Raw genomic sequence first — 27,458 nt, 5'->3', positions numbered from 1 at the left:
TTACTGTACATTTTTTTTACATAGTTTTCACTGTAAAACATTTTTTACATAGTGATGACTTGAAAAATACTACAAAGTTATTAGTACTTTATTAATGTTTCTGTGATAAGTATGCAGTGAATTCAGAAGCCAAATGTAGACAATTTCAGTACAACATTTACCAACTAAGTAAAGGAACGTCAACAATTAAGTTACAGACACAATGCTTTGGGGAATCCTTTGGATGCCATTACAGAAAAACAGACAAATGAGCAAGCATAGTGCATTACACATAACAAATAAAGATTATTTCATATAATAATAATGGCAAATAACATTGCCATCTCAAAATGCATTTTTTTTAACAATGAGTGTTTTGTTTTTTCTTTTAATTTAACAGCATTTGTATCTCTCTCTCTCTCTCTCTCTCTCTCTCTCTCTCTCTCTCTCTCTCTCTCTCTCTCTCTCTCTCTCTCTCTCTCTCTCTCTCTCTCTCTCTCTCTCTCTCTCTCTCTCTCTCTCTCTCTCTCTCTCTCTCTCTCTCTCTCTCACATACAGCATACTATGTTAGGGGCCTCACATAACATCCAGCATCTGACAAATTTCAGACCTGTTACTTTTTTTTAACTCCTTTTAAGAACACCAAAGTGATATGAATATGACATGAAAATATTCTGTACAAACTGTGCAAAAACCTAAGAGCCTGTACAAACACTTTTAACACTGTGACGCATTGCTGGGTTTTAGTGGGAGAAGGCTCACAGCTCAAGATAAAGAGTCTTAAAGTAAACGTCTTGAGTGAAGGCAGAAGAGAGCGGAGGTCACGCAATTCAGAGAACAGCTTGGACTGAAACCACTATGTAAAACGTAAAGCCACAGTCCTTTTTTTAAACAGACCTGAATAAAACATGTTCAGTCAACTGGGACAGAAAAAAATGCTGCCTCAGTCATGTTGGATTCAAGTCACTGAAATTATAAGGAGCATGCAGACCCCACACTAATGTGTATTAGCCTTAGACATGGCAGAGCTCATGTAGTACAATGTATAGAGGAAACCCTAACCCTAACCTTCAAACTGCTTGTTTCTGTCATATTCAAAAAACTTTTGAAGCGATTGCTTACTATGTAGCCATTTTTAAGTCCTTGTGTTAGATACATTTTAACACATTTGAAGTAAACCATCAGTAGTTTGCTATTCTCACTAAACCTATTTTATTAAAAAAACAAAACAAAACAAAAAAACACATGGAACAAGGTATTTGCCTTAAACACCTTTAATCACTCATTTTATGACCAGTAGATTGTTTTAATCCCAGTGCTTCTCAGTAGGCATGTATTACTGACAAAACTGACCTCTAAAACACTGGGTCTATATGGCTTTATCATCTTGTGGGGCAGGGCTGAAGGTGGAGCTCCGTAAGAGGTCCAAGCAGTTGACGAGAATGAGGGCTCCTGTCAGGTGTCTCCAGCGCTTGGTGATAGGGTTTTTCATTTTATCCAGGCCCAGGTGTAGTTCCTGGAGAACATCCATGTAACTGTCCCCAATCTGAGCTGCCCATGTTAACAGGAAGTCATACGCTGGCTTCCACATGGCCTGAAGGAGGAAGCACAGAATGAAGATGGGATCAGTTGCAAACAAGACACAGCAACATTAATGCTTTTCTGACTCTCAGATATGGTCATTTATAGAGTGAATTTGACATGTCATGTTACATGTTTCACACAAAATCTCTCAGTATTACAGTGGGAAATTTCTATTATATCCATTAAATATGCTCAGAGGTCAGGATGGTTTCTGACAATACTATGTGCACAACTACATAAGGTCCTTCAGGTCTGAGTGTGGGTGAGAAGGATTTTGCCTCAGAGGCTGCACCTCGCTGTCCACCATGCCATCTTCATCACGATGAGGGGCCTCGTAGGCGTCCATCTGCCGACGAGGCATCCGGGCCAGTTTCTCGGCAAGCTCCCTCCAACGACTTGCCAGCTCCACTGCCGTGGTCAACAGGGCAAAGTCCTGGACCAGCCGTGCCACAAGACCCTGGCAGTCCATCTTCAGGAGGGCCTTCCATTGGCAGAGAAACACAGGTTTACATGCTTAGCTGCAGTAATGCCACAGTAGTGATTCTATAAGAGTCTATAAATGTGGCTATACACTGCACAGAAGGCCATGATTTGGGATAGTTGTGTGATCTGAAATAACTATTTTGACTTCAATTCTATATTGTGAACACAAGTCTGAATGTTAAATACATGCTTTATTATATTGTGTTGCAACTAGTATATTATAGCGAGCAGTAATTTTTTTTTTAAACTGTGGTGCATGTTGGGACATGCCGTAGTTTTCAAATACATCAGAGAAAGAGTGAGTAGCAGCATAAGAATGGAACATGCTCTGTAGATATTCATTCATGCATCCACACTGAAGCCTCTAAACAGCACACATAAGACAAAGGTCTTTATATAGACCAGTTGACAAACACCAAAAGCACTAATTCCAGCAATAGCACTGAATATATCAAAGAAGAACAATTCATGTCACATTGCTTATTGTGTCACATTACATAACTGGTAAAGAGTATAAATACAACATCTGAAATGAAATCTATTGGGAGAAAGTATACGTGTATGTCTGTGTTTGTTTTTATGATTGTGTGTGGATATGTGTTCATGTCTGTAGTTTTGTGTGTGCATTTGTGTGTATGCGTGTTCATTTGTTTGTTGGCATGGTACAGTCTTCACCTCTGTGCCCCAAGTCCTTAGAGAGCAGGACCAATCAGGGCCCTGAGAGATTAGAGTGCTGTGTTCATTGATGGGCTTACAGATAGGCAGGGGAGTGAGGGAAGTCTGTGTTATTAAGAATACAATGTGCCAAAGGTCCATTTAAACAGGAAAAAACGGGGAAGGAGGAACATCCGGCCAGCATGTTGGGGAAGGCCGGGGTTTCTGTTTGGTTTAAACAGCCTGACACTTCTCCACCCAACAGCTACTGTTATGCCATGGCAAAAGAACTGCCACTTACTGGTAGTGTTGCAGGTCTCCAGAGAGTGAAAACAAGCATCCTGGAATTTAAAGCAAATCTAATCTTTTTGCAAATATCAATTAATTAACACAATCACACACACACACACACACACACACACACACACACACACACACACACACACACACACAAACATTCCCTGAACTGTCTAATCTTTGATTCCAGTTCCCAGGACTGGAATGCATGACATGAGAGGAAACAACTCAAGGAGGATCTGATATTCCAGAAGAGCTGCTAAACATAAAATCCAGACAAAGTAAGATGGCATGAGACTAGGTAGAGTATGAGATAGCATGAGGCTATGTAGAGTATGGCATGCTAACTGTTAATGTAGAATGCCTGTTCTGGTATTTGTTTACAGGCATCCTTTGGTGTGTGGAGTTCATCTCTTCATTTTCAGAGTCACCCTGTCAGGTTCCATTTAGAACAATTTTCTAGTGCTGAAAATGTGACCAAAATGAGAGATTCCTTTCAAAGTCAACATAAGCAATATTGGATACTTTTTGATCACTAATTGTTAAAGAGGTGTTAAGGTTTAAGGTTTAAGGTTTATTAAAGAGGTGTAAAGGTTTAAGGTTTAAGGTATATATTATGCTGGAACAGAATCATTACAATAGTTTAATACATAACCACATGCACTAAGCAAGCAATGGACTCATTGATTCTCTTGACTGAGAATAACCAGGCTGAACTTTACTATATAATAGCATAACAATACAAAAATAGCATGGTGTAATAAGGAAAATGGTCTGGCCCCTGCAGTTACGGGATATCTCACCAGTCGAGTTCCTGTGAGAACACAGCTTCACAATGATATAAGCATGTCCCTCCAGCGAAAAGGGTAATCTCTAGGAACTTATAAAAGCTTGGAATGGCTGTGTATGTTTTTTTATTGGTCCGATCCAAAGTATAGAGGTGGAAATTAGATGAGCGGAACCTCCGGCACCGTTTACAGCTCTTCTGTTCAGAGGTGAACAATGAAAAGGAAACATCTGTCGAGGCAAGATTCTCTGCAGAGAGACAACGTCTGGCCTTCCCCTGTCTTCCGCCAATACAGAACAGAAAACTAATCACTAATTAGTCCGTTCTGGTCCTACTGATGAGGCTCCAAGTTTCTCCCATGGACTTGGCTTGAAATTCAAGCCATGTGACTATTATTCACAAACATTCAAGAGCCATTTAAGAGTATTATTCAGTGACCAAAATACAACATATCATGCACTTTGGGAGGCAAAGTTTGAATTTTTAGAGGTGACACTGTGACGTTTAACCGGTTAAGGAGGATGCAGGGACGAGGCACGTTAAACAGAATATACGTTTTAATCATAAGCACAACTCAACACACACAAACACACTACATGGGTTAAACACCGACAACCTTGAGGATACAACACAAGACATATACACTCATGACAATTACACACAACAAGGATCAGGTGCACAGCACAAGAGGGCGTGGCAGTACGAATACACACAGACACGCACGTACACACACATGTACGCACACATACATTTGAGGGGGGAGGGGCCGTACCATGACAGATGCACATTATGATCCTAGCATGTAAAGCTCATTCACGTTTACAGTAAAAATTAAATTATACTCTGGCGCTGTAATTCTGAAATAGCTTTGGTGCTTTTGCATCAATTACACTGTCCTTGTTTATCATTTTACCCTTCCTCCATAATTTTCCTTTTAAATCATAACTATTTGTCTTAAAAGGAGTACAATAAGCCAGTGGTAAATATCTGGGGTACATGATTTTGACTTATTGAATGCATGAATGTCAAACCCATTTACTATTGCTGTTAATTTATAATAATGGTTATAATATTTATATGGTTACACAAAGCAAGCAGCATAACTTATTTTCTAATTTGAGAGACTTACTGTAATACACAGTGTGAATGACTCAGTTATTCTATTCATAAACAAAGTCTGTTCCTTGAAAACAAATTTTCATTGCAACATGCACATCATTATTTAAACAAAAACAACAACAACTCCTCTCCTTTGGGAAATTGGCAGGGAAATAGGCACTATGGACAAATGTTGTGAGGATGCTGGCATGAGCACCTCCCACTACATCAGGCTATAAAACCAACAGCCTTAAAGTTGAATGGATATGTGACCACGTATAACAAGGCACAATGGCTCATTGTAAACAGTGAAAAAAGGGCTGTAATGCCACAGTTTTCAAACCCAGACAATCTTAAGTTCATGGTGTCTTAAGCCATAGAAAACCTCTAAGGCAATTCTCATGACTTACACTTCAATTTCGGCATGCAGGCTCTTGCCACATAAAACACTGGTTTGACTAACTTCCCAATATACTATATACATCTACAAAATCATTGTTTGTTCTGTTTCTTTGAGGTGAGGTGAGTTTATACTGGTTTGCTTTTAATGTGCAATGTCACAAATAATGTGAACCAGTTTCTTTTGGCACAAGGCCTCGCCAAACACAAGTCAAGTTGGATGCATTAGTCACCTTAATGTGGCTTTATTAACACTGTTAGTTTTTATTGTGAAACTGTATAGATGAGATTTTGGATGTATAGGTTAGCTGATGAGTCCCTTTCAGTTCAGCCCGACAACAGATATACCAGCTGTAGGCCTACATGTTTTCTTTGTTCTCTTGTAATCATTGCCACTTAATGTAGAAACCCAAGATGCCTCAATCTGCCATTATACCAACAGCACAAATACTGTAAATAATTTTGAGTATAAGGGTGTACCTACATTAAAGAGTAACATCTCTAAAATAAATGTGCCTATCAAAAACACCTTTTTCCTTAGAAAACATCCTCTTTCAGGTTCATGTGGAACCACAGGTTACTTCCAAGTTCTAGAAACAGGTCTGCTTCACATAGTGCAGAAGGAACAAAACAGAATCCAAGTTTTTATAAAGCAGGGCTATGTAAAGCAGAATATCTGGGGGACCTATATGAGGACATAAAACTGAACAAAAGGACAAAAGGACCCCAAGGACAAAGACAGGGGCCTCTGTTATAGAATTTGTCTGTTTGTATTAGGCAGAGAGTTTGGAGGATCAAAATTTCCCCTCATTGTTCCTTCCCTCATTGAATTCATGAGAGAAAACTTCTCAGTTCATGAATCAGACTGCATGAAGTAATTTTTTAAAATACAATAATATCTACTGTTATAATGGTATAATGTTGAACTAAAACATTGGAAATGAAAAATCTAGATATTTTCTCTTTTTCAAATTGTTGCATTATAGAATACATTTGTAATGTAAATGAATTCTCAGTGGAAAAACAAAAAAAAAAAGCCTTTTGAAACTGATGGCCAGTTAAGATGTGGGTACAGTGGATATCCACAGTCTGATACTTGTCAATATCAGAAGCTTTCTACCATAGCTTATAAAACAATAATAGACAAAACAACTTAAAATAATAATAATAATAATAATAATAATAATAAAGAAAATTACATTTTTAAAAAGTATTTACATTTAGTTTTATATTTTAATCTAAATTAGGCTGAATTTAGCATACCAGTAACCTCAGTCATAATCTGTTCTTCTGCCACTTTAAAAGATAGCATAAAGCACAACACTAGTGTATTATCTTCCAACATGTGTGATTTAAATTAATTATGACTGTGGGTGGTCTGTATTTACAATATGGCTTGCTTTAATTAACGCTTGAATTACTTATATAAAAGGTTTCACAGTTTAAAAATATAATTAAAGACAGGGGTCGATATAACAGCTAATTTTTCATTGTTCTTTTGTATCTAAAATCCCAAATATTTTCCTTCATAAAAACACAAATTGCAATAGGTCTACATAATTAATCATATTTTTCTTTTTCTGGCGATACAAATTTTTGTGACTAACACATTACATCACGAATAACTGCCCCACTTAAACTGCATTACTTTCACACAACAGCGTGAACTGTTCACACTGCATACTATCCACATATGATGCAATTAGCCTGGAGATAGAATGAGGTAGAGAAGTGAACAGAACACACAAGGCAACCTAGCTAAACATGCTATCTGATAGCCTGGGAAAAATGAGTGCTGCCAGATTAAGAGCAGCAATGATTTAGGTGTACAGCTGTAGTTTGGGAATATTTTGGTTTTAGAGGGGATAATGATCACACTAAGTCCAAAGCTTCATACAAAGCGTGCTGAGCTACTGTGGCTAGTATCACAGGGAACACGACAAACCTTTATTGTCACTCTAAGTACAACCACATACAACCATATGAGGAGTGTTTAACAAAAAAAATCTGAAAGTATGATTAGATCTACCTCTCCATGTCATAAGGGCTTTCAGGTAACAAACATGCCCTTGCTGCCAAATCAAAGAGCTGGCACAACAGCCAGAAAACACATTCAGCTTCCTGAGTGATGGTCTCAATCACACTGATCTTATATATGTACTGAAATTAGCTATTTTAATCATAATTTACCATATTATGATTACATTTACCATATTTCACAACATTTTGTTTTTAATGATATCAGATAATATGTTGACTTCACAATGAACAAGCACTTTAAAAGTGTTTAATTAGTACATACCATCATGAGCTCCTTTTGGAAGGACTTCCTCTCCTTTCCCTCGGCTGTGTTGCAATCTTCCTTAAACTTCTCCAGAACACAGGCCACTTTTTCAGGCTCACTGTCTGGCTCTGTTCGACAAAAGTGTGTCAGAGGAAGGTTCACATAGCCCAAGGCATCAGCAAACGCTCTCCAGCTTCCCAGGTTTTCCATCAAAGTACTCCTCACAGAGGCATAGATGTATGTCAGACATCTGCAAGGCTTTATGATCTGGTCCAAGAGGATAGCTGAGGTTAGGTCAGCCCCCTTGAAATTAACTGGTTTGACCTTTCCCATTATAAGAATATTTTTTGCATGTACCAGCCCTATTCTGCCATGATAGTACCCAATGTACCATTCCTTAGTCCAAAGATGCCCCTTAAGTTTGAGTTTTTCCTCACTCAAAAGTGCCATCACATCTCCTTTCAGATACTCCAGCAAATATTGGTTCTTGTTGTGTCTAACTACAGTTTTCAGCAGCTTCCCAAATTTTAGGTTGTTGATTGGTCGATCCTGAAACAAGGGGTACTTTGTGGTTGCCAAAAGAGGAGAAAGCACAATTTTGTTTACTTCCTTTTTCTTCAAGAAGCGCCTCGGCACAGAGGTCCCTGTTGCAGCCTTTGGTGGAGGTGGGGGTGTCTGAACACAGAATTGGGCGAGAACACACTCCTGGTCATCTTTGACCTGAACTCGTAGTGTGAAGTCTGAGAGGTTCCCTGTATCACGGGCAGATATCAAGTAGATCAGACGAGACACCTTCCCAAGTTTGAGCTGAAAACCCCTCACTACTCTCTCTTGTTCACTGGCCTTCACTTCATAGTTTGAGATGTTAGAATACACACCAACTTGAAGATCCTGAGGCTTTGACAAGACAAACTGATGTTTTCCCCAGAGCTGAAGGGCTACTGATGGACTACAGTGTGTCATCTTTTTAACCTCACTTACTAATAATGTTTTTGGGGCACAGTCATGGCCAAAGATGGCAACCACTGTCTTAAAAGATGGATGGATATGTTTGGGACCATATACCCCCAGTGTAACCTTCTTTACAACATGCTCCCAAATTGTAGTGAATGGAGCTACAGCTTGAGCCTGAGCAATAACAGACACATACATGCATGGTTCTAAATTGTCCAAAAATACTTGGACTGTATCTCCATACATACCGGCATGAGGAATTGGAACATAAGGTCCCTCCTTGCAGTCACTCCGGACACAAATTACTTTCGCTATCTGTCGACTGTCCATCTTTACTACAACAGACACTTTCATCTCTAAAGTTATATTGGTTTTGGTTTCTAGATTACTGAGTTTCACTTCCACCACGGGGCTCACAGTAGAACATTTGTCATTATTCAGCTCCAGTGGTGGATCCAGTAAGGCCTTCAAAGATATTTGTTGAGTGTCATCTGGTGCAACATGACCCTCAGGCACATGGATACTGATGCTAGTGTCAGGTAATTGGACAGTACCGCCTGAGCTGTCCAACTGACATACGATGTTGGTCTCTATTGGTTGAGTTTGACCCCAGCCAGGGTTCTGTCCTATGGAATCTAGGTTAATGCAGGACCTTGTAAACTTGCGATGATTCAGCCAGGCATTTTTGAAGTCTTCTCTATTCTGAAACTGCTCAGGTGTTGGTGCTTTTAAGCTACCAAAGAAAGTCAAGAACTCTTGAGACAGATCAGCCTGAGACTGTAAAATGGACAGTTCTGACAAGCTGTAACAACGTTTACTTCTATAAAATGGGTTGTCCCTCCGAAGAACTTGACTTTTCCCAGTGGTAGGGCTCAAACCACTTGTGTCGACTATATTACTTGCAAAATTGTTGACATTAATAATGCTGCTAATTTTTGAATCTGGAGAAGAGACTGCATCAAAATCAAGTGGACCTGTTGAACTCTTAGTACTGTTTTGATTGTCTGTCCCTTGCAAGGAAACATCAAGGAAAGGGTTGGTAGACATACGCTTAGTTACAAAGGGATTCCCATTTTGAGGACATGTAGGTTTTGTGAGCGCTGACCATTCTCCACGCTGTTCTGTGGACTCATCCTTGGATATATCTCCTAGGCTGTCAATCATGCCACTGTCAGAGAATGAAGAGTCTTGATGTTTGATAGGCTGGACATAGGCTGCTGGGATGTAACCCATCTCAGTGTTATTGTGAGCATACCACCACTCTCCACCAGATGTATCAAGAACATAAAGGCAGTCTCCCTTGGAAAACCTGAGGGTGGTAAAGTTTGATGGGCAGTAATCCTTAATGGCGATAACTTCTCTAGCAGATCCAATTGAGGCAGTGGCATCCAATCGTAAAGCACTAGGGGTGGGCACTACAAAAAGAGTGCATTAAATCAGTACAAAGACCAGAGTAACCTACTTTTATGAAAAGGAATGAACCAAATGTCTTTACATACTAAACAGAGTATTTACACTTTTATGTGCATCTAGCAAGGAAAATGAAGGAAACCTTTAACATCAGTGAGGGTGGATTCCAACACTCCCCCACTTGGATCAATCAGTGCTCCCTCAGACTTGCAGCGTGGAAGAGCATTGTTGTTATTGGTAGATCGAATTCGATGGGCAGCCATGGCCAGTGTTCCTACTTCACTATCTGTTCGCTGTTAAAGTGTTCCTCCCATTGCCGTCTTCTAATCACAGCGATCATCAGCCTCTCATATCATCTGTTGGAAACCTAAATGGAAGTGATATAATTACTTGGTGGAAATTACAAATGATCCCTCATTGCATCCAGTTGACTGTACTGTGTGATGGTTTTGGGCTAAACAAGATCATATTTATAATAGTAACTCATTACATTGGCATTTTATTTCAGTATTAAGTTAATTCAGTATACTGATCCTTCGTGTGTACCATTTCTATAGTAGACGTAGAAGCATAGAGATAACAAAGTGTCTTGGTTCTTTATTACTTGTTCAAGGGTTCTATGGCATGTCCTTAAATTGATCCTTTAAAAATATCTACTTTTTGGGAAAACAGTAGCGGTGCTCAACCTCTCTCTGCCTGGCTAGGGACAATTAAAAGAGCCAGGTGTTTAGGTATCCTTTTCCAACCTTGTGAGATTCATCACATTTACTTCCAAGCTCCTCCAAAATGTTGTTTTGGTTAATACTACACTATACTAAATATTTTGTTACAATGTGAAATTCATCCTCACAATGTTACAGTATAAATCAATAAATAGGTACAACCTTGCACATTAAAAAAAACCTCTTGAATTGTATCTGAAATCTCTCTCAAATTTGAAACCCTACACATTGCAATTTAATAACACACGTGCCAGGTATTTCAACAGTAATCTCAGAGAAAATAAAGAACAAATATCTGCAGAAATGTGATTATTTCACTTAAACAAAAATAATAAAGTGGATTCAACGTAAGATGCTTTTTACTTTAGAAAGACTGAAAAGTAACTGAACTGCAATAGTTTCACATATTGTGACAGTCCCCCCTCCCCCCATCGCCCTCAGTTAGATGTAGTTCCAGGTAGATTAATTGTTATTGCACAAAGCATTGCATGCCAACATATTTTGCTCCATACGCACAGACAGGGCACACTTTGCTGTGACAAGTTATGGGTAGGAACTAGAACAGGGGAAACGCTGGTCCTTGTCTAGACAGGTTACCTGGCTCATTCCTGACATTCAACAGTGCACTAGCGCATGAACCCAAGTCTTGGTTTCATAACATAATTTCATTTTTTTACCGCCACATCTCTCGCTATATTTTCTGTCTTATTCCATGTTTTACAACATGGTCATCTTACATTGTGGTACATCTGAGTTTTAATAATAGTTAAAAATTAATATGTTTTTTGTTATTATGAATCTTAACTGCTGTAATAAAGCCTGTGTAACTTGTCATGCATAAATGACAGCATAACTTGTCATGCATAAACAAAGTGTCATATTGTGTGATATTTTTTATATTTTAGACTATATGAATACCATACATGTGAAAAGAGGTGGTGGTTTGAAACAATTTCAATTCTGGCTCAATTGCTTCTTCCATTATTCTCAATATTTCTTCTATAATTCTGAAACATTCAAGTCACATAAACACATTTACAGAGTAGGCTAATAATTCAGCACAGAATGATAATATAGGGCTAGTTTCCATATTAAGTCTAAACTTATGGCAAAACAGTATTTCCAGTGGTGATTTATTAGTGGCACCACAATTTAATCCAAAGACTAACATTAATCCATGACTAGAAACCTGGCTGATAACATTTCATGAAATCTGATAATGTAATATTAGCATTTCAAAATGTATTTAAGTACAACAACAAAAACAACAACAACAAAATAATATTTTTGTAAGTCTGCCTCTCTTGGTGCAATGACAGATGCTTCAAAATGAGAAATTTAATTTGAATTTGGGTCCATTTAAAAAAAAAAAATCTTTGATTTAAATTTCGCAGGTCAGATGAAAGTTTAGAAAAAAGTGTTTTACATTACCACAGAATTGCATGGTATTAAACTGCATGTTCACTGTGGGAACTACATGCAGGTACTTCATTTTATCAAATATGGCAATGTTAGGCTTTCATAAGACAATGACAGTGTTTATATTTCACACCATACTCCTCAGCAAGCATGAAATATCAGAGTGTGAGGTGGGACCTAGAATCCTCTTAAGCCTGATCTGTGAGAAAGAAAGCACATATCAATGGTTTCCATGGGTACCACCTCGGTGAGGAAAGGCATTTACACATGAGTACCTTCACACAGCCAAGTACTACTGTGAAGGTCTCACACAAACACAGATTTATTGTTCCTAAAAGTAAATCTGTCCTCAATCAGAAACTCCTGTCCAAAGCCCTGACAACCAAAAAAGTCATAATCAAATACTATTTTGGCTTAGCTGTGATATAATGGGAGTGAACTAAGCCACCACCAAAATTGCTTTGCCAGATGTATTTGAATCAAGGGCTGTATATACCCAGAATCTCCATATGCTAACCAGATGCTATCATATCTCAAAGACCCGAAGCTGTGATAAGACTATTCATAGTTAGCACAGGTGCAAATGGTAAATGAAGTAACTTAAAACTACTTCTATTACCAATAATCTAATATAGATGGGTCTAAATTCACTATCATGGTAATTTACAGTAGTGGATGTTAGTGTGATGCAATGAGACTTCATACCAGAGGGAAAACATCATCTTCAAGTTTCATCTTCTGTGGGGTTACTGCTGACACATGTCTCAAACATCCTGTGAAATTGCTGATGCTGTGATAAAAATCTTTATATCTGAAATAATGTTGGAATTCCTGTGTGCCACTGTTATAGACTGCAAGGTTAGGAAGACTCAGTGTCCTAAAGCAGCTAAAATACTGTAATTTAGTGAGTGGTGGTTGAAACAATGAGTGTTTCTGACAGATGACAGCCAGCATAGCTCCAAATGATGTTTCTGTATTGACTTTGTTAAACTCTACTTCTTGAGTGGCCTGTCATGCAGTGTGTGAAATATTTAGGCAGAAATGTACATTAACTGTAATGAACATTACCTGTTAGAGAGTTACCTCAGATGACCAAGAACAAAAGACAAAAATGAGTGATGCTACAACTGATAGCCTGAATTTTAGTAATTCTAACTCCACTACCAAAATCTACTGTCTGTTTGAAATATTTGGTGGAAATAACACCAACACACCACTGTTTTGAGGGTGGAAGAGAAAGTTGTCCAACACCTTTGTTTCTATAAATCACAGTAATCAATCTGTGAATGATAGGATTTGCCTTACAGTATGAACTAGCACTTTGCTAACTATTACCAAATTTGCAAATAACTCATCCCAAATGCTTTTCATTAATGATTGTTATTTATCATTATAATAAATGTGTGTGTGTGTGTGTGTGTGTTTGTGTTTATTTATTAATTAATTATTAGGTAACCTAGTCCAAAAAGTTAAAACTGAATGTACAGTTATAGAATACAGAATGTGAAAGTCTGGTCGTTCGTTTTATGACTGGCTAATTGGCAGGAAAACACGGAGGAAATGTCTTAGTAACAAGTACATGGAGAGAATTCCTGAAACTGTTCTCATAGCAATGTAGCACAACAGCTTTGACCCTTGAAATTATTTGTTGTTGGTCTGTTAAAGCAAAAGTTCAGGACAAGTATAGGTGCCAATTTAAGGTGTATTGGTCATATGACTTTTGAATCACTATTGGGTTCAGAGATTTTGAATCTCTATTTAAATACAGTGTTGTACTGTCAAAGTCTAAGTATCTACTGTCACGGAGATATAACACTTCATTTTTACATACAGTTCTCAGAGTATTTCTCACCTTTATCACAGAATACAATAGGCCTAGAAACTCGTATGAAACACATGGCTGAATTTTAGTACTTTTTAATCTATTTCTCGAGAAAATCCCACTGAAGACTTTTTAAGAGTAGTAACCTTGTTCGTAGCTTTAGAGCGAACAAAAAAAGAAAGAAAAAACGGTATGTATGTAGGATAAGTAGACTATATAGTGAAATACACACGCAAGCTCCAGTTAATTTAATATAGTATTGATAATATGAGAAAAAGGTTGCAATTCAACGTTTTACAGAAATTTATTCCTTCTAGGACGTTGGACCTGGTACGTGGCGCAGCTCCACGAAGAATTTGTATGTTTCATCAAACCAGTTGTCAAAGGAAAATTACAATAAAAATTGGTTACACTATAAATGATCAAAAGCCTAAATGATAACAATATCAAATTGCCCAATAGCTGCGTGAACTCCTGTTCCCGGGGGATTTTACCGGTAGGACATGACCATGCAGGTAACGTAACTGATTAAAACACCTGTGGTTTGTAGGAGACTGACAGCCCGATCACGGATATTTCCACGCGTGCGGTATTAATCACTTATGCTCGCTTTACTTAGTTCGCCGAGACTCTTTGAGTCTTTAACTTTTTCAGAACCCTCTGCGGAGCCGGTAGGTACAATGCAGAGTACAAACCGGGATCGCTGAACAGCTTGCAAAAGCATTAACACTTTGTTGTTTAACACGTAAACAAGGGTCACTGAATATGACGTTATAAGCAGATGCATGTATAATGCATCTATATGAAACAGGGAAAAAGAAACAAACTGTCAACTCACTTCGCTAAGTGTCCAGTACAAAGAGCTCAGCCAAGTGGGACGCCGTTATCCTGGTACAGCATGCACGTAGAGCAAACATTTCTCTGGTACTTCTGTGGATCCAGGAAGGCAAAATATGCCAGTGATCTCACTGCTAGAGGGTGGATCCTAACGGAAGGGCAGGCACTTCAATCATCCCCCAATCTCTGAAATCTTATTTATATTCTGTTTTTACACGTACTAAAAGCTTGAGTCGGAAAAACGTGTACTTGTGCTCTGTATCAGTTTATGTATGGTTATATAACATTAGTTACAATTATCGACCAACTATTTAAGCAGTTCTGTCGCCATCCATTAATAAATGTTAGACCTTTCAATACATATTATCATCTTATAAACTCCAACCACAATTAACTACACCATATTCAGCATTTGTATTAGGTGCATTGAATAACTGAACTTCCCATCAGAACAGCTCGTGTGCCTAATTCTTTTCATTTTTCTGATTTTTTCCACCATTACTGATATTTTGTTATCACTCGTGACTCGATGGCAACGGCACTGAAACTAAAAAAAAAATTAAAAATACAATTTGACCTAAGGGCGACTTTAGGCCTATCATTAGTGATATCCGGTGCCCTCTAGTGGACATCAAGTAATATATAACAATCCCGTAAAAGTGGTTACAATTTCTCAAGCGTAATAGGAGAACAAGAAAAATGTCAGATTATCCTTAACTAAATCTGATAACCCAATGACACAGAGCTATAGCTATAGGCCTACAAAAATACAGAGGCATGGCTATAGGCCTCCTGTAGCCAATATATAATAGTTGTGTTACTCTAAGGGTATATCAGCTTTTCTTGACAAATAAATAGGTTTACAAAGTCATTAAGAATTATATTTAAACCTGAGTATCTCACCTTAAAATTCATTAATACAATTCCTGAAACTAAGAACCAAGATCCTTGGGTTTTATACAAGTACAGCACTAACAGTGCTGATTTTAATCAGCAATCTTACAAAGAACCCACCCCCACTCGCAGAAGTACTCCCTAAGTAAATAAAGATTGCAACAACCTCTCTATAAAATGAAACACTGATTAGTTCTGGTCTCACCAGTACGCACATGCTGAGTTTAATAAGAGAGATGTGTCACATTGTGTGTAATGAGACTGATGGCAGAAATTAGAACCATCACTATGTAAAGTCTGGACATGTCGAGAGCTGTGCTAGCAGGCTAGCCATGCCTTAACATTATTAGCACCACAACATGGCCTGACCTCTGTACCTTCCTAGAAGTTGTTGAGAATTAGATAAACAAATTCTCTTTGCCATGCATTCCTTTTTGAAACCTTTAACATAGCAGTCCTCACAGTCTACTTTATCCTGTATCAACAATTACTGTGATTAAAAGTCTTCAAATAAAGATATGTATTCATAAATTGTGCATAGTTGCTGTAGTTTGTCATTTAGGATACACGTGGAAATATTTCTCATGTTTTCTCTTTAAATATGAACAAAGGGAACCCTGGTACTGTCAGCCTGTGGGACTAGATGTAATCCAGATTTTATCTTCCACATCAGATCACCAGTGAAGATGAATATGTATATGTCCTTTATAAATAATAAAAAATACACTCATACATAGTAATTTTATTTGCTCCTTTCATTAGCATGTTTTGGCTTTTCTCTTTACTGCTGTCATTTAAGGTTAAGGTCATTTTTATATTATACTGCAGCTAATCACATTATGGTTAGCACTTGTCCATTACTTTACAATGAAAGTAATTGGAGAAACTGGTAAAATAGAGGAAAGATTAACAGAGAATTTATGCATATTTTCAGAGTGGTCTTAAATAAAGATAATAATAAATAAAGCTTGCTATTTTATTAATATCATAACTTATTAGTATTGTATTAAGTAAAATCCTTTGCAGTTGAAAAAGTAAAAAAATATTCCCTCTCTCCGATTGATTGCCGATCTGGAGGAGTGCACTGCTTTGAAGATTCATGCATGGCTTTCAGAACTGAAGGTATCATCAAACCTAATGAGTGCCTTACTGTAATCAGCAGCCTCAGGCAGTGTGATGGAGGGGTGAGGTCTGTCTGGGGTCACCCACACAGCTGGAAGGTCTGTGGGACAGCCTTTGCACACAGAATTACTGCCTTGCCAGAACGTGTCCAGCATGTTGTCCACAGTCTTTGATAAAAAACATAATATGCATTTTTTGTTTCATAAGATGCTGTAATAATTCTGCTTTAAGGCCTCAGTGTACAGCCAGTGAGTTTGTACAAGTTGCTGTCTCTAGATCCAGCAAAGGATTTTAATTTATTGGTCCATAAGATCTTCTTTCAGTCTTCTGTAGTCCACTGGCATTCCCAGGCGTGTCTTTTTCTTAATTAGCAGTGGTTTATTTACTGACACCTGACCTGTAGAACCTGAGGCTTGAAGTCTTCTCTTCACAGTTGAAACTGAGACTTGTTTACCTCAACCAGTGGTAAGATGTGCTTGAAAGTGTGTTCCGTGAGCTGTCTATGAAGCGGTTGGTTCTGTCTTCCTATTCTGCTGTGGTTTCACAGATCTCTTCCTGTCAACCTTTCTTCATGTTTCCAGGGGTCTGCTTGTGGTGTGTGACACTGTTCTCACTGTCCCCTTTTCTTCTCAATTTCTTTAATGGAAAGACTTATACTTTAAGAGTTATAATCATCTGTGTTTATTTGTTAGTTACATTTTTCTGGCCTTATGATACAAATAAACCAAATTCTAATTAGTAAATTCTAATATCTAACCTAAAGGGTGTAGTGACAGTCTGTTCCAACACTGCTTATATACAAACAAAGGATTTGTAGATTAATCATCAAAAGTTGGGACACCTGTAGGAATTGTTTGCATCAGTCTTCAAAGCGTAATTTACTTACATTTTTGCAGAACATCACATTCCCTGAAAAAGGCCTTTTTCATATCACATAAATTGACATTGTTTTTCAGTATATTTTCAACCCCTTTTTACTCTGCTTTTGACGGGTTGTGTGTCTGGGCAGGTGCATCTAATAAAGTGCCTTCTCAGTCCTGAAGTTTGTTTTTAGCTGCATTATGGTTGGAACTAATGGCTGCCATATATCAGGTTTGCAGCATAACCACATTAGGTGGTCTAATATTCAACATCTCATTAACTACATTAGGGAATGATAATCAACACCTTTATAAATCTATTAGGTGAGCTAATATTCAACACCTATATAACCACATTAAGTACCATTGATATTCAACACCTTTGTAAGCAAAATAGATGGGCTAATATTCAACACCTCTATAACTACATTAAGCAACTTTTTGAGATTTAAAAGTCTGAAGCTTCCACAGAGGTTTCATTTTAAATGTAAATTTCTGGCCACACCTTTACCTCAAATCACATTACCTCACAGTGACACTGTGGTCCCATCACATTTATCTGTTGTTGCCAGACGAGTTCATTTCTGACATCTCGGGTGAGAATGGATAGCAATTACCATAAGAACACTACAGGTTAAAGCATAAGGTGTTTCAGTCAATATGCGTATATCACATGAGGCCTTAAGGATAGTGTGCAAAGAGTTTCCTGTGTTTACATGAGTTCTATAGCCACAGGATGTTGATGACCTCAGAACTGCAGAGCAGGAAGTCCTTTTCTTTAAATAATGTCTCATTTCATTTGATATGAGCAGGTGGCCTGAACATGATCATATTTTACCTGATTCTTCTGGAAAACAGTAAGTCATACATTATATATCGATTATATTGATTCTTATGTAAAACTACTAGTCATGCTTCATATTGATTACATTACACTACTTTAAGCACATGCTTGAACTATAACTTGCTGCCTGTTTAGTTGCAGGTGGTGATGTACTCACGGGACCTTATCAAGTGAAGCAATGTGCTGGCAGAAACATCCAGATCACCTGTCGGTATCATTCTTTCTATAGGAACAATGTAAAGTACTGGTGCAAAGGCTACTATTTTAATCACTGCTCGATACTTATACGAACAAATCAGCCCCTGCATGTCAGTGGACCTCTGGAGATAACTGACAATAAAAACGAAGGTTTTTTCTCTATCCACATGAAGAGCATTAAATCAGAGAACAGCGGCTGGTACTGGTGTGCTATTGAAAGAGTGAGCCGACATGTGTCCTTTGCAGTGGAGTTAATCATTTCTAAGGGTGAGACAACTTCCATTTAGAGGTGGTGAATAGGATCAGAATAAATGAGAATAATTCTGAATTTTTTTTTTTCTCTTTACACAGACATGTCAAATAATCTTGCTGCACACATTCATACTGGCAAATTTATTTTTACATAACATTAGGATATAAGGTGATACACTATAAGATTTAATTTAAAAGGCAGTTCTAAAGTCACCTAACTTGAAAGATATATCTATATGACCTAAGACCTTTTTATGACAAATAAACTATACACTGAGGCTACTAAAGTTAGTTGACTGATAACTTGTCTTGTTCTTTACACAGTTATGCCATATTTCCAGTGGTTTCTTTCAAGAATGAAGTGCAGTGGTAGATTATCATTACAATTGACTGTAATATATACTTAATACAGCCATAGTTATAAAATCTTTTGTCTTATTCAAAATAAGCGCTCTGTTAAAAAACAAGATGTTATTGTTGTTGTTATTTGTTGTTTTGCATTTATAGATTCATTTGCATTGTTGTTGCCATACAGTCAGAAGGTTTTCTTCTCAGGCCTGAAGGCAAAGGTAGCATCTGGTTTCTCTTAAATATAACTCATTTTAGTTTATTTCATATGTTCCCTTACAGAAGGAACACAGCAGTGCTTGGTGCCTGAGCCAACACCACAACTCAAAGTCAGAGACACAACTACATTACCAGTGACAACAAGAACATTAACAACTTCTAAGACAACTGAAACAACATCAATGTCACAAGCAACATTAAAGAGGACAGTTATAGCAAAAGTAACTCCTCAAACCATGACAGGGTATGTATCTCTTGTGAGCAAACCTCTGGAGCCTGATTAAATGTTCCTCAAAGTGTTATTGTATACCACTCTTATGTTTTCCTTTTCAGAGAGATTAATTTCACTCAAACCCCAGTCCACAAAATATGGAGCATCATTCGATGGTTTATCTTCTTGGGACTGTGTCTTATCGTCTTCTGTTTCACGATGTACACTGAACTGAGTTAGATAAACTATGCTTACAAATGGCAGCTAGGTTCCTGCACAGGAAAATGACAGTTCACCCACAGCTGTAAGAGACATTCCAAAGCTTTCTTTAGGTGGGATAGTTTCACAGTGAGATTCAGAAAGTACACTCTAAACTAAACTCTAATGTAACTGTTAAATGAAACCACTGGGCCAATAATCATGTTACTGTATCTAATACACACACATTAAAGGTGAAGTTAACTAAATCAACTAAATGCAAACATTAACATTAAATGTATATAATAGATTCATAAAATAAAAACAATGAAGAAATTTGACTTCCAGGTTTGATTTCCAAATCACTTTTTGATTTTGGACTTAAATCATGATGATAATGACTTTAAACATTGAAACTCAAATAAGATCCACATCTGTGCATGGCCAGAGAGCCCAGAACACACTCAACATGTGTAGCATCACTTGGGCAGGGAAAAGAACAACACCTATCCAAAGTCAATAGAAGATTGTTTCAGGTTTCAGAGATGAAGGTTTCAGAGATGAATGCACATCTGCCTATCTCTGTCTTACAGTCCTTCTGTCAATCATCCATCTGTCAACCATCCACCACAGGTTTCTCCGCCCACAGGAACACTCTTTCCTGCTGCGCACTGCTGTCAGGGCAACAAAATATAAATTACGATTCTACTTCCACCGAATGACAATGCTTCACCCCCTGCCTAGGAACAGGCATAGCCTACCACCCAGTGTAGAAGGTCAATAACCTGGGTGGAGTTACATCGATCTCAGCTCCCATTTCCTTGTTGCTATTACCACAGTTTTCTACTGCTCTCTACATTACTGATATTTTCATGCATCCCTATGATTCAATCTTCACTTCTGGGGCCTTTTTCTGCTCATTGTGTGTTGCTCCATTGTCACAACACTCTTGTTGTTGCTGTTACAATTCTGTTTGCAATGCAATGACTATGCAGGTACCATGTGTCTGTGTTCCCTTTTTATGCCCCTGGAGTCTCTATTTATTAAAAAAAAAAAAAACACCAAGGAAAAGTCCTGCTCAACACTGGCCACAATTGGCCCGGAGTCTTGTCACAGCCAGATGATGTATCAAATTAAAAGTCTTTCCTAATCTATGCGTAACATAATCTATAATGTACACTCGCCTCTCTGGTAAGCCTATCCAAAGGGAAATCTGTACCCAGAGCAATTTGTACAGGGAAACAATAATGTCTGTCAAACATCAAAAAGGATTGGGAGAAATCATGGCTGAGGGCCCTTACCTCCTCTATTCTTCTGGAGACTACCAGTGATGCACCCAGCCTGAAAATCATGCACCTCATCCTCCATACCTGGCAAGAAAAAAATGTCCATGTATGTTTGACAGAGTTTGTTTGGCCCCTGCATGCCTGGCAGTTTCATGATGCTTCCTCCAAACATTTTGGCACCTAGAGGACCTGAAAAGATACCCCATGAGTACTAGGATCTGTAACCTTTTGCCACAACCCATGATCATGGACAACAAGTGCCTTCCTTTGTTGTAGGTGCCACTTGGCTCTTAATGGACGTTTTCCATAGTTATCCCCCACAACAATGTTCCCATCTCAATAAGGCTCATGACCTTTTGAATATTGGGGTCACTTTCATGGAAAGGCTGCCACTACCCATACCCATCATCCCCTTTAAAGTAGTCTGGGTCACCAGTCACAGCCTGCAGACTAGCAGCATTTTCCATAAGTGCTATAGGCCTGGGGAGTCTTGACAAAGCATCAAACATATTCTTTGCCTGGATAGCACTTCACCCCAAAATCAAAGGATGACAGTTGGGCAACCCACCCCAGATGAGCAGTTTGCAATTGGGCTACTAGATTGATGTTATGTAAAAACAATAAACGTAACCACACAATACATAGTCTTTAAACTTCTCTGTGATTGCCCATTTCAATACCAAAAACACCAGCCTGAAGGATCTATATTTGGCATCATTACATTCCATGGGCTGGAAAGTTCGATTGACGTCAATGATCACTCACTTGGGCTTGGACCAACATAGTGCCCAACCCTTGATTACTGGCATCCGTGTATACAATAAAGGGAATGATAAAAAGAGCATATGACAGAGTAGAGCTGTTTTCAATTGAACAAAGGCATCTGGGCATGATGGAGACCACATCATCTTCTGAGGCCACAAACTGGCTGTCGAAGTACCAAGACGAACCTGGGTTAAACACAGAGCCAAATTTGCAAACTCTGGAATAAACTGACAGTAATACACCACAAGCCCCAAGAAGGCTCGTATTTGCCTCACTGTAGTTGGCACTGTGCAGTTTTGAATGGCAGCAACCTTCTCAGGATCTGGTCTCACCCCTCAATTATCCTAGCCAAGAACTTGACCTGCTTCTGAAGCAGCTTGCCCTTGTCTGGTAGAAGCTTCAATCTGTGGTTCCAGTACCATGTGAAAATGTCATCTAAGTGCTATATTAGGTAGAGAAATCCAGAGAATACACAATAACATCATCAAGGTGTACCAGTGACAATTCAGAGAGCAGACCATGCCTGCCTGCCATGCAACTCCAGGAGCACCGGTGGTGGCATTAATAATACTGACCTGTACTCCCACATCTACGTTTGATGTCAAGCAGAGATCTCGTTCTTTGTACACCTCAGCCTCCTCTCGGCTCCCACTTCATAGTCACCACCGCCACAGCATACTGTTGCTCTCTATGTTCCTGGTTCACTTCACGGAACTCTTCGATTTAACCTTTTCTGCTGGGGTCTTTATCTGCTCACACACAAATAAATAAATATCTGATACATGCTTTAAAAACTTGTACCCCGATGAACAGTGTTACATTTTCATGGGTGGCCTATGGCTTTTGAATGGGACTGAATATGCATGTATGTATTAGAAACAAAGCTGTAACAAATATAACACTTATGAACAAAGGCACACGTTATCTATCTATATCAAGAGAACAAGGTGACTAATATGTTAATTACTCCAAATTATAATTTGAGTAACAATATTACTCTTCATCAGCGTTCCTACGTTCAGAATCAGCCATATTCCATGTATTGCCACTGACACCATGTCACATTACATATAGTAATAAACCAGATCCATTTATGCGTATATAATCAGTTTTGGCCCCAGAATTAATTATCTTAAGGGTTATACATAATTAAGCCATTGTAGTGCAATAGTAATAGTATTCTAATGATGAAAATTTGCAGTGGATTTATTTAAAACTTCTTTTCCCCTGATGTGACCAGTGTACACACACAGTCTGATAGATAGGCAATCATGCCAGAGTGAACACACATTCTGGTTGGTGAAGTGGACACTCCCTCCTCTTAAAGAGGTCACTTAATTAGCTAATTTATAATTTGCAAAAATTGTTCCCCCCTGTTTGCTGGGGGAAAAACTGCCTCATGTAGTCTTGTAGTTTTCTTCTTACCATGTAATATACTGTGATATATGGGAACAAAGGAAAAGGAAAGTAATTTTTTTCAAATTCAGCCCTTCTTTCACAAAGGGATTTAAGAAATGTCTAAATCTAAAATACATGCAAAATATGAAGTCATTGAGTTCATTTAATCATTTTAAATGTAGGAGGGAGCATAAGGGTTGAAAATAAATACTTTCGGTGAAACATCAGTGCAACAGACTGCTGGTTTGACTGTGAGAACAGAGGACACTCTTTTTCTCTCTCTTAAGTGCAAACATATTGATCTTGACAAGCAATCGCCCAAAGCCATCAAAGGTCAAATCCACGTTTGGTTTTCACCCCTGATGAGAAGCCCTTTCCCAGAGATCGCTCTTTGATGAACAGGGAACAAGTTCAGGTTCTTTTTCTGATCATTATTCCAAGCTCCCAGTAGCCTTTTCATATCCATTTGAAGGTTCTGTTAGTAGTGTTCATGTCCATATGGAAATAAGCTCCATGTTGTCGACAACACTTTGGCTAAAGCTATGCTTTCATATGAAAGAAGCAATTAACTAAATCACCTATGGTCCACGCATAAACATTTGAAGTGAATGTGTGGTTATGCTTAGGACATCATCTGTTATTAGAAACTTTGAGACAGAGAGCAAGGCCTTGTGTTCTTTAAGATGCTGAATTTTCTCCACATACCTGGTCCTATTTAATGAGAGAATGATGAAATGTGGGGCTTTTTAACCATAGATTTATGAATCTTCAACATCAGCCTCAGCACAAATTGCATTCCTTTAATAAGGCTATTATCCTATTTTTCCTCCCAATAACCATCAGAATGAGCATGAGAATAAGACAAACATATATGCATGCTCAGCTTTGGCTGGCTGAGAGCTTCAACTGGGGCCACTCATTTGAGACAATGGTAAGGAGACCGCCATCGGCGAAGGGAGATTACAGCTCTGGTACATGACCCATTCTGCTTATGGCAGCTCCAAGGGAGGCATTCTGCAGTTTGAAATGATGGAGATGACTCTGAATACATTCCAAATTCCCTTCATAACCCAGCCTAGCTTGGGCAGCCATAGGAAAATATAAAGCTTCTCAGATGTGAATTTCAGGTTCCTGAAATGCACCTAAAATGCACCTAAATCCAGAAAAAATGTTTGACATAACTTCATGCCTATAGTATTTTGCTATTATGTTGAGAAAAAAATTCTATGTGGGTTCTGATGATTATTTTCTAACTGGATTGTATTTGCATACCATTACTGATGAAAGCATAAATTTAATGGTCATGATGAGTAATCTTGTGTACAGTAGGACTGTAATCTATTATTCAGTGGGACAGAGAATATATTGTACAGCTGTGCACTGGTAACACTATGACTGTAAAAATGTCTGCTATTAACACTGTTCATTTGTTGGGATGTTTTCCTTTTTAGAGAAGGGCAAAGTGAAGGCGAACAAAGAGACAACAGTCTCCCTCACCATCTGCTTCCGAAGAGCGGAACCAGTCCCGCATACTGTAGTGTCATTCAGCCCAGGATCTCCAGGGCCACCATGTCCACAAACAGTTACTCCAACCATAAACTGCACCATCTGATTCAATCTCTAAGGCTGTACTAATTGGGTACAGTAAATCAAGAATCTAGTATTAACTGAGCAGTACTCAAATAAATAAATAAATAAATAGCCTGGGAGACAAGAATATGAGGTCCCATATTGACACAGCACAGGATGAATGCACTGAAATGTTGAAGGGTTGCTCTAGGGGACAGAGAAATGTGTCCCATTATATTAGGCTAGCTAAGCTTAAACCCACTGGAGATTCATCCATTGTTTTAAAGTTCTGTCCTCAAAGTTCCACTCACAGTCGAAAATGGAAGCTATAAGAGTAGCGGGCAGTCATGCTTGAACAGAATATATAGGCTGTGTGTGTAAGAGTTGAGTCATGGAAATGAAAAATAAGGGGAGAATTGTGTCATGGACCTGAGGATATTTAGTTATTTTGCAAAATGTACACTGCCATTTTTGACCACATGGTGTCAGCAATGCTTTATCCAGAGTTTGGAGGGGCTGTAGAACCCATACTTGCCAAAGCTTTGAACAATGTGATCATTCTACTGCATTAGTCTATTGTGCGTTTAAAGAACGTTCGTAAATTCACTCGCAGGTTTCCGTGTGGCCGTCCTCAAATGTATTTCTTACAGTTATCCCTGGATAATAGCTGTTACTAACGTACTGCCTCTAAGAGGGATAACAGATGGATGACTTACATATGTTGCAGATGTGTAATAAATGCTTTATAAACGTCTGCATTTGCTGCTGTTGTTACTGGCCATAGCTACCGTGAACTGTTGACGTGAGTTGTTGTCGAGTTGTTCAAAAACATGTACCAGCTCCTGTGCAGATGATTCACCCTATTGTAATGCTCACTGACACGTCTGACGACTCATGTTACACGCGCACACGCGAGCGAAGGCGCGCCTCGTTTCATTTACGCCGTGTACCACGCAAGTTCGCAGCTCAAGCCAGACTATTTTTAGGTGTGACCTCCGCTGGGCGAGTGTGCAGCGAACGGTTCTTAACAGTGCCCCTCTGGGGTAAAGGGGCGGGAGTGGAAGAGACTGTGGAAACGGTGTTTTTTTGAAGAGTGATCTCCAGCTTGGTATTCAACACTCATCTTTTCCAGCAGCCCGTTGAGTAATGAATATTCCCGCCTGTTCCTGCATCTGGAGGAGAGTCGAGGGCTCTGACGGGTCTTTATGGAGTTTTGCGCAAGGCGCATTAGCTTCTTCAAATGGAAGTTTGCGCTTCCTATAAAGAGCGTTGTGCAGTGAGTTTAGCAAGCAAACGTAATAATTCTGTAGGCTACAATATGACATTTCTAACACAAATAGAATTAAATTATATTGCGACAGTACCGCAACATACCCTACACAAACATGCACGTTTGCACTTATGGAAAGCGGTGAATCCTTCCCATCACCGGTCATATTCAGAAACCTCTGAGCAGGTTCCCATCTATGTTATAGATGTCATAGGATGTCTCCAGACACATCTTTTAGGTCGAGAGATTAAGGTACGTTTTACGGTATCCTGTTTGAAATGTGGACTGAAGAACTGGTGAAGCATTGTAAAGCAAACACTGGGATTACGTGGTTTGTGGGCGGATCTTAACAGGTTGCAAACTGACGACACAGAGGTGTCGCTCCACTTCCGCCGCGTTTATATACCAGTGACGTAACTGTGACGTCCTCTCCAAACGACATTTAAAAAAAATTCAAATTTAATGCCAGTGTCTGTAATTTGTTTACATTATGTTTTCATTTCTATACTTATGATGTGTTAGTACTGAAGCTATACAGCATATGAGTGAACAGAATGCTTCTCTCCATCAGCCGTGCACAGAAGCAGTAATGGAGCGACTAGCCCACCATAGCGTTCAATGTTTGATTACATCCTAAATCTACAGTTCACAGAAAGGTCTATTGTTGGAGAAAAATAGATTCAATATTTTTAATTACCTTCATTACAGTGCTATTTTTCAAAAGGTTCTGTTTACTTGCTTGTTTGTATTAATACTTGTTTGTATTAAACTTCCAAAAGATCAAAACTATGTTGTTATCCTGCCATTAAAGTGAACCTTCAGTGGAATTTAGTTAGGAACGTTTTTTTTTTTAATGGGGTTTTCGTATATATTGCCAATATATGAAGATATTGCCTAGCTAAGCGTGAAGATTTGAAGCTATGTCTGCCCAAAGTTGCTGTGTAATACAGTTATGAGCTGCTTTTCTTACCACATGATGTTTTATATTAACTTGTGCAGTGACTGATTACAATTTTTATCACATTTTATTTTAGTTCATCAATTACATACAATGTATGCTATCGTGTTCACACTCTGAATAATTGTGTGGCTCAAGTAAATTTCCTAAGATTCAAATTAAAAATGCAATTAGCATGATTAATTTCAGGTAAAATGACTAGCAACAATGTTGTGATAAAAATCTTTATTTTTCTCCAGTCTATTCATTACAGATAAGCTGCAATCAAGACAAAACTTTGTTATGCAGATCAACACACTAGCTGAGCTGAACAAAGACTTCTAAATACATTTGAATA

At 38.4% G+C, this 27,458-nt stretch overlaps 2 protein-coding genes across 4 annotated transcripts; one reads left to right on the top strand and one right to left on the bottom strand.

The window, feature by feature from the left end:
* Positions 1-459: 459 nt before the first annotated feature.
* Positions 460-14,854, bottom strand: sh3bp4 (SH3-domain binding protein 4). 2 transcript variants are annotated; one of them, XM_027010049.3, is made up of 5 exons: positions 14,731-14,854; positions 10,072-10,296; positions 7,584-9,934; positions 1,856-2,044; positions 460-1,573 (listed from the first exon to the last, which is right to left on the bottom strand). In XM_027010049.3, the coding sequence occupies exons 2-5, from the start codon at positions 10,190-10,192 to the stop codon at positions 1,349-1,351; spliced, it is 2,886 nt and encodes a 961-aa protein (XP_026865850.2). In that variant the 5' UTR covers positions 10,193-10,296; positions 14,731-14,854; the 3' UTR covers positions 460-1,348. The 2 variants fall into 2 exon arrangements, with proteins under 2 accessions (XP_026865850.2, XP_081576930.1); XM_081720804.1 differs by having other exon boundaries at positions 1,391-1,573; positions 1,842-2,044.
* Positions 14,855-18,387: 3,533 nt separating this feature from the next.
* On the top strand, positions 18,388-25,908 carry LOC113577427 (CMRF35-like molecule 7). 2 transcript variants are annotated; one of them, XM_081720789.1, is made up of 4 exons: positions 18,388-18,462; positions 18,585-18,914; positions 19,530-19,710; positions 24,776-25,908. In XM_081720789.1, the coding sequence occupies exons 1-4, from the start codon at positions 18,429-18,431 to the stop codon at positions 24,957-24,959; spliced, it is 729 nt and encodes a 242-aa protein (XP_081576915.1). In that variant the 5' UTR covers positions 18,388-18,428; the 3' UTR covers positions 24,960-25,908. The 2 variants fall into 2 exon arrangements, with proteins under 2 accessions (XP_081576915.1, XP_035378910.1); XM_035523017.2 differs by lacking the exon at positions 24,776-25,908 and adding an exon at positions 19,800-20,167.
* The last annotated feature ends 1,550 nt before the right edge of the window (positions 25,909-27,458 follow it).

The sequence above is a fragment of the Electrophorus electricus genome, chromosome 9 (assembly GCF_041902795.1).
Source record: "Electrophorus electricus isolate QZ-2024a chromosome 9, ASM4190279v1, whole genome shotgun sequence".
Lineage (NCBI taxonomy): Eukaryota > Metazoa > Chordata > Actinopteri > Gymnotiformes > Gymnotidae > Electrophorus > Electrophorus electricus.
Note: the sequence above shows the minus strand (reverse complement) of the source record. Positions and strands in the feature narration are given on the sequence as shown.

What these genes read in the sequence shown, in the direction of transcription:
- LOC113577427 (XM_081720789.1), top strand. Translation starts at nt 18,429, where the DNA reads ATGATCATATTTTACCTGATTCTTCTGGAAAACA. An exon ending in CCTGATTCTTCTGGAAAACA is followed by an intron (nt 18,463 to 18,584) that starts GTAAGTCATACA and finishes CTGCCTGTTTAG; the next exon opens with TTGCAGGTGGTGATGTACTC. An exon ending in ACTCCTCAAACCATGACAGG is followed by an intron (nt 19,711 to 24,775) that starts GTATGTATCTCT and finishes TTTCCTTTTTAG; the next exon opens with AGAAGGGCAAAGTGAAGGCG.
- sh3bp4 (XM_027010049.3), bottom strand. Translation starts at nt 10,192, where the DNA reads ATGGCTGCCCATCGAATTCGATCTACCAATAACAACAATGCTCTTCCA. An exon ending in CACCCTCACTGATGTTAAAG is followed by an intron (nt 9,935 to 10,071) that starts GTTTCCTTCATT and finishes CTCTTTTTGTAG; the next exon opens with TGCCCACCCCTAGTGCTTTA. An exon ending in TCCAAAAGGAGCTCATGATG is followed by an intron (nt 2,045 to 7,583) that starts GTATGTACTAAT and finishes TGCCAATGGAAG; the next exon opens with GCCCTCCTGAAGATGGACTG.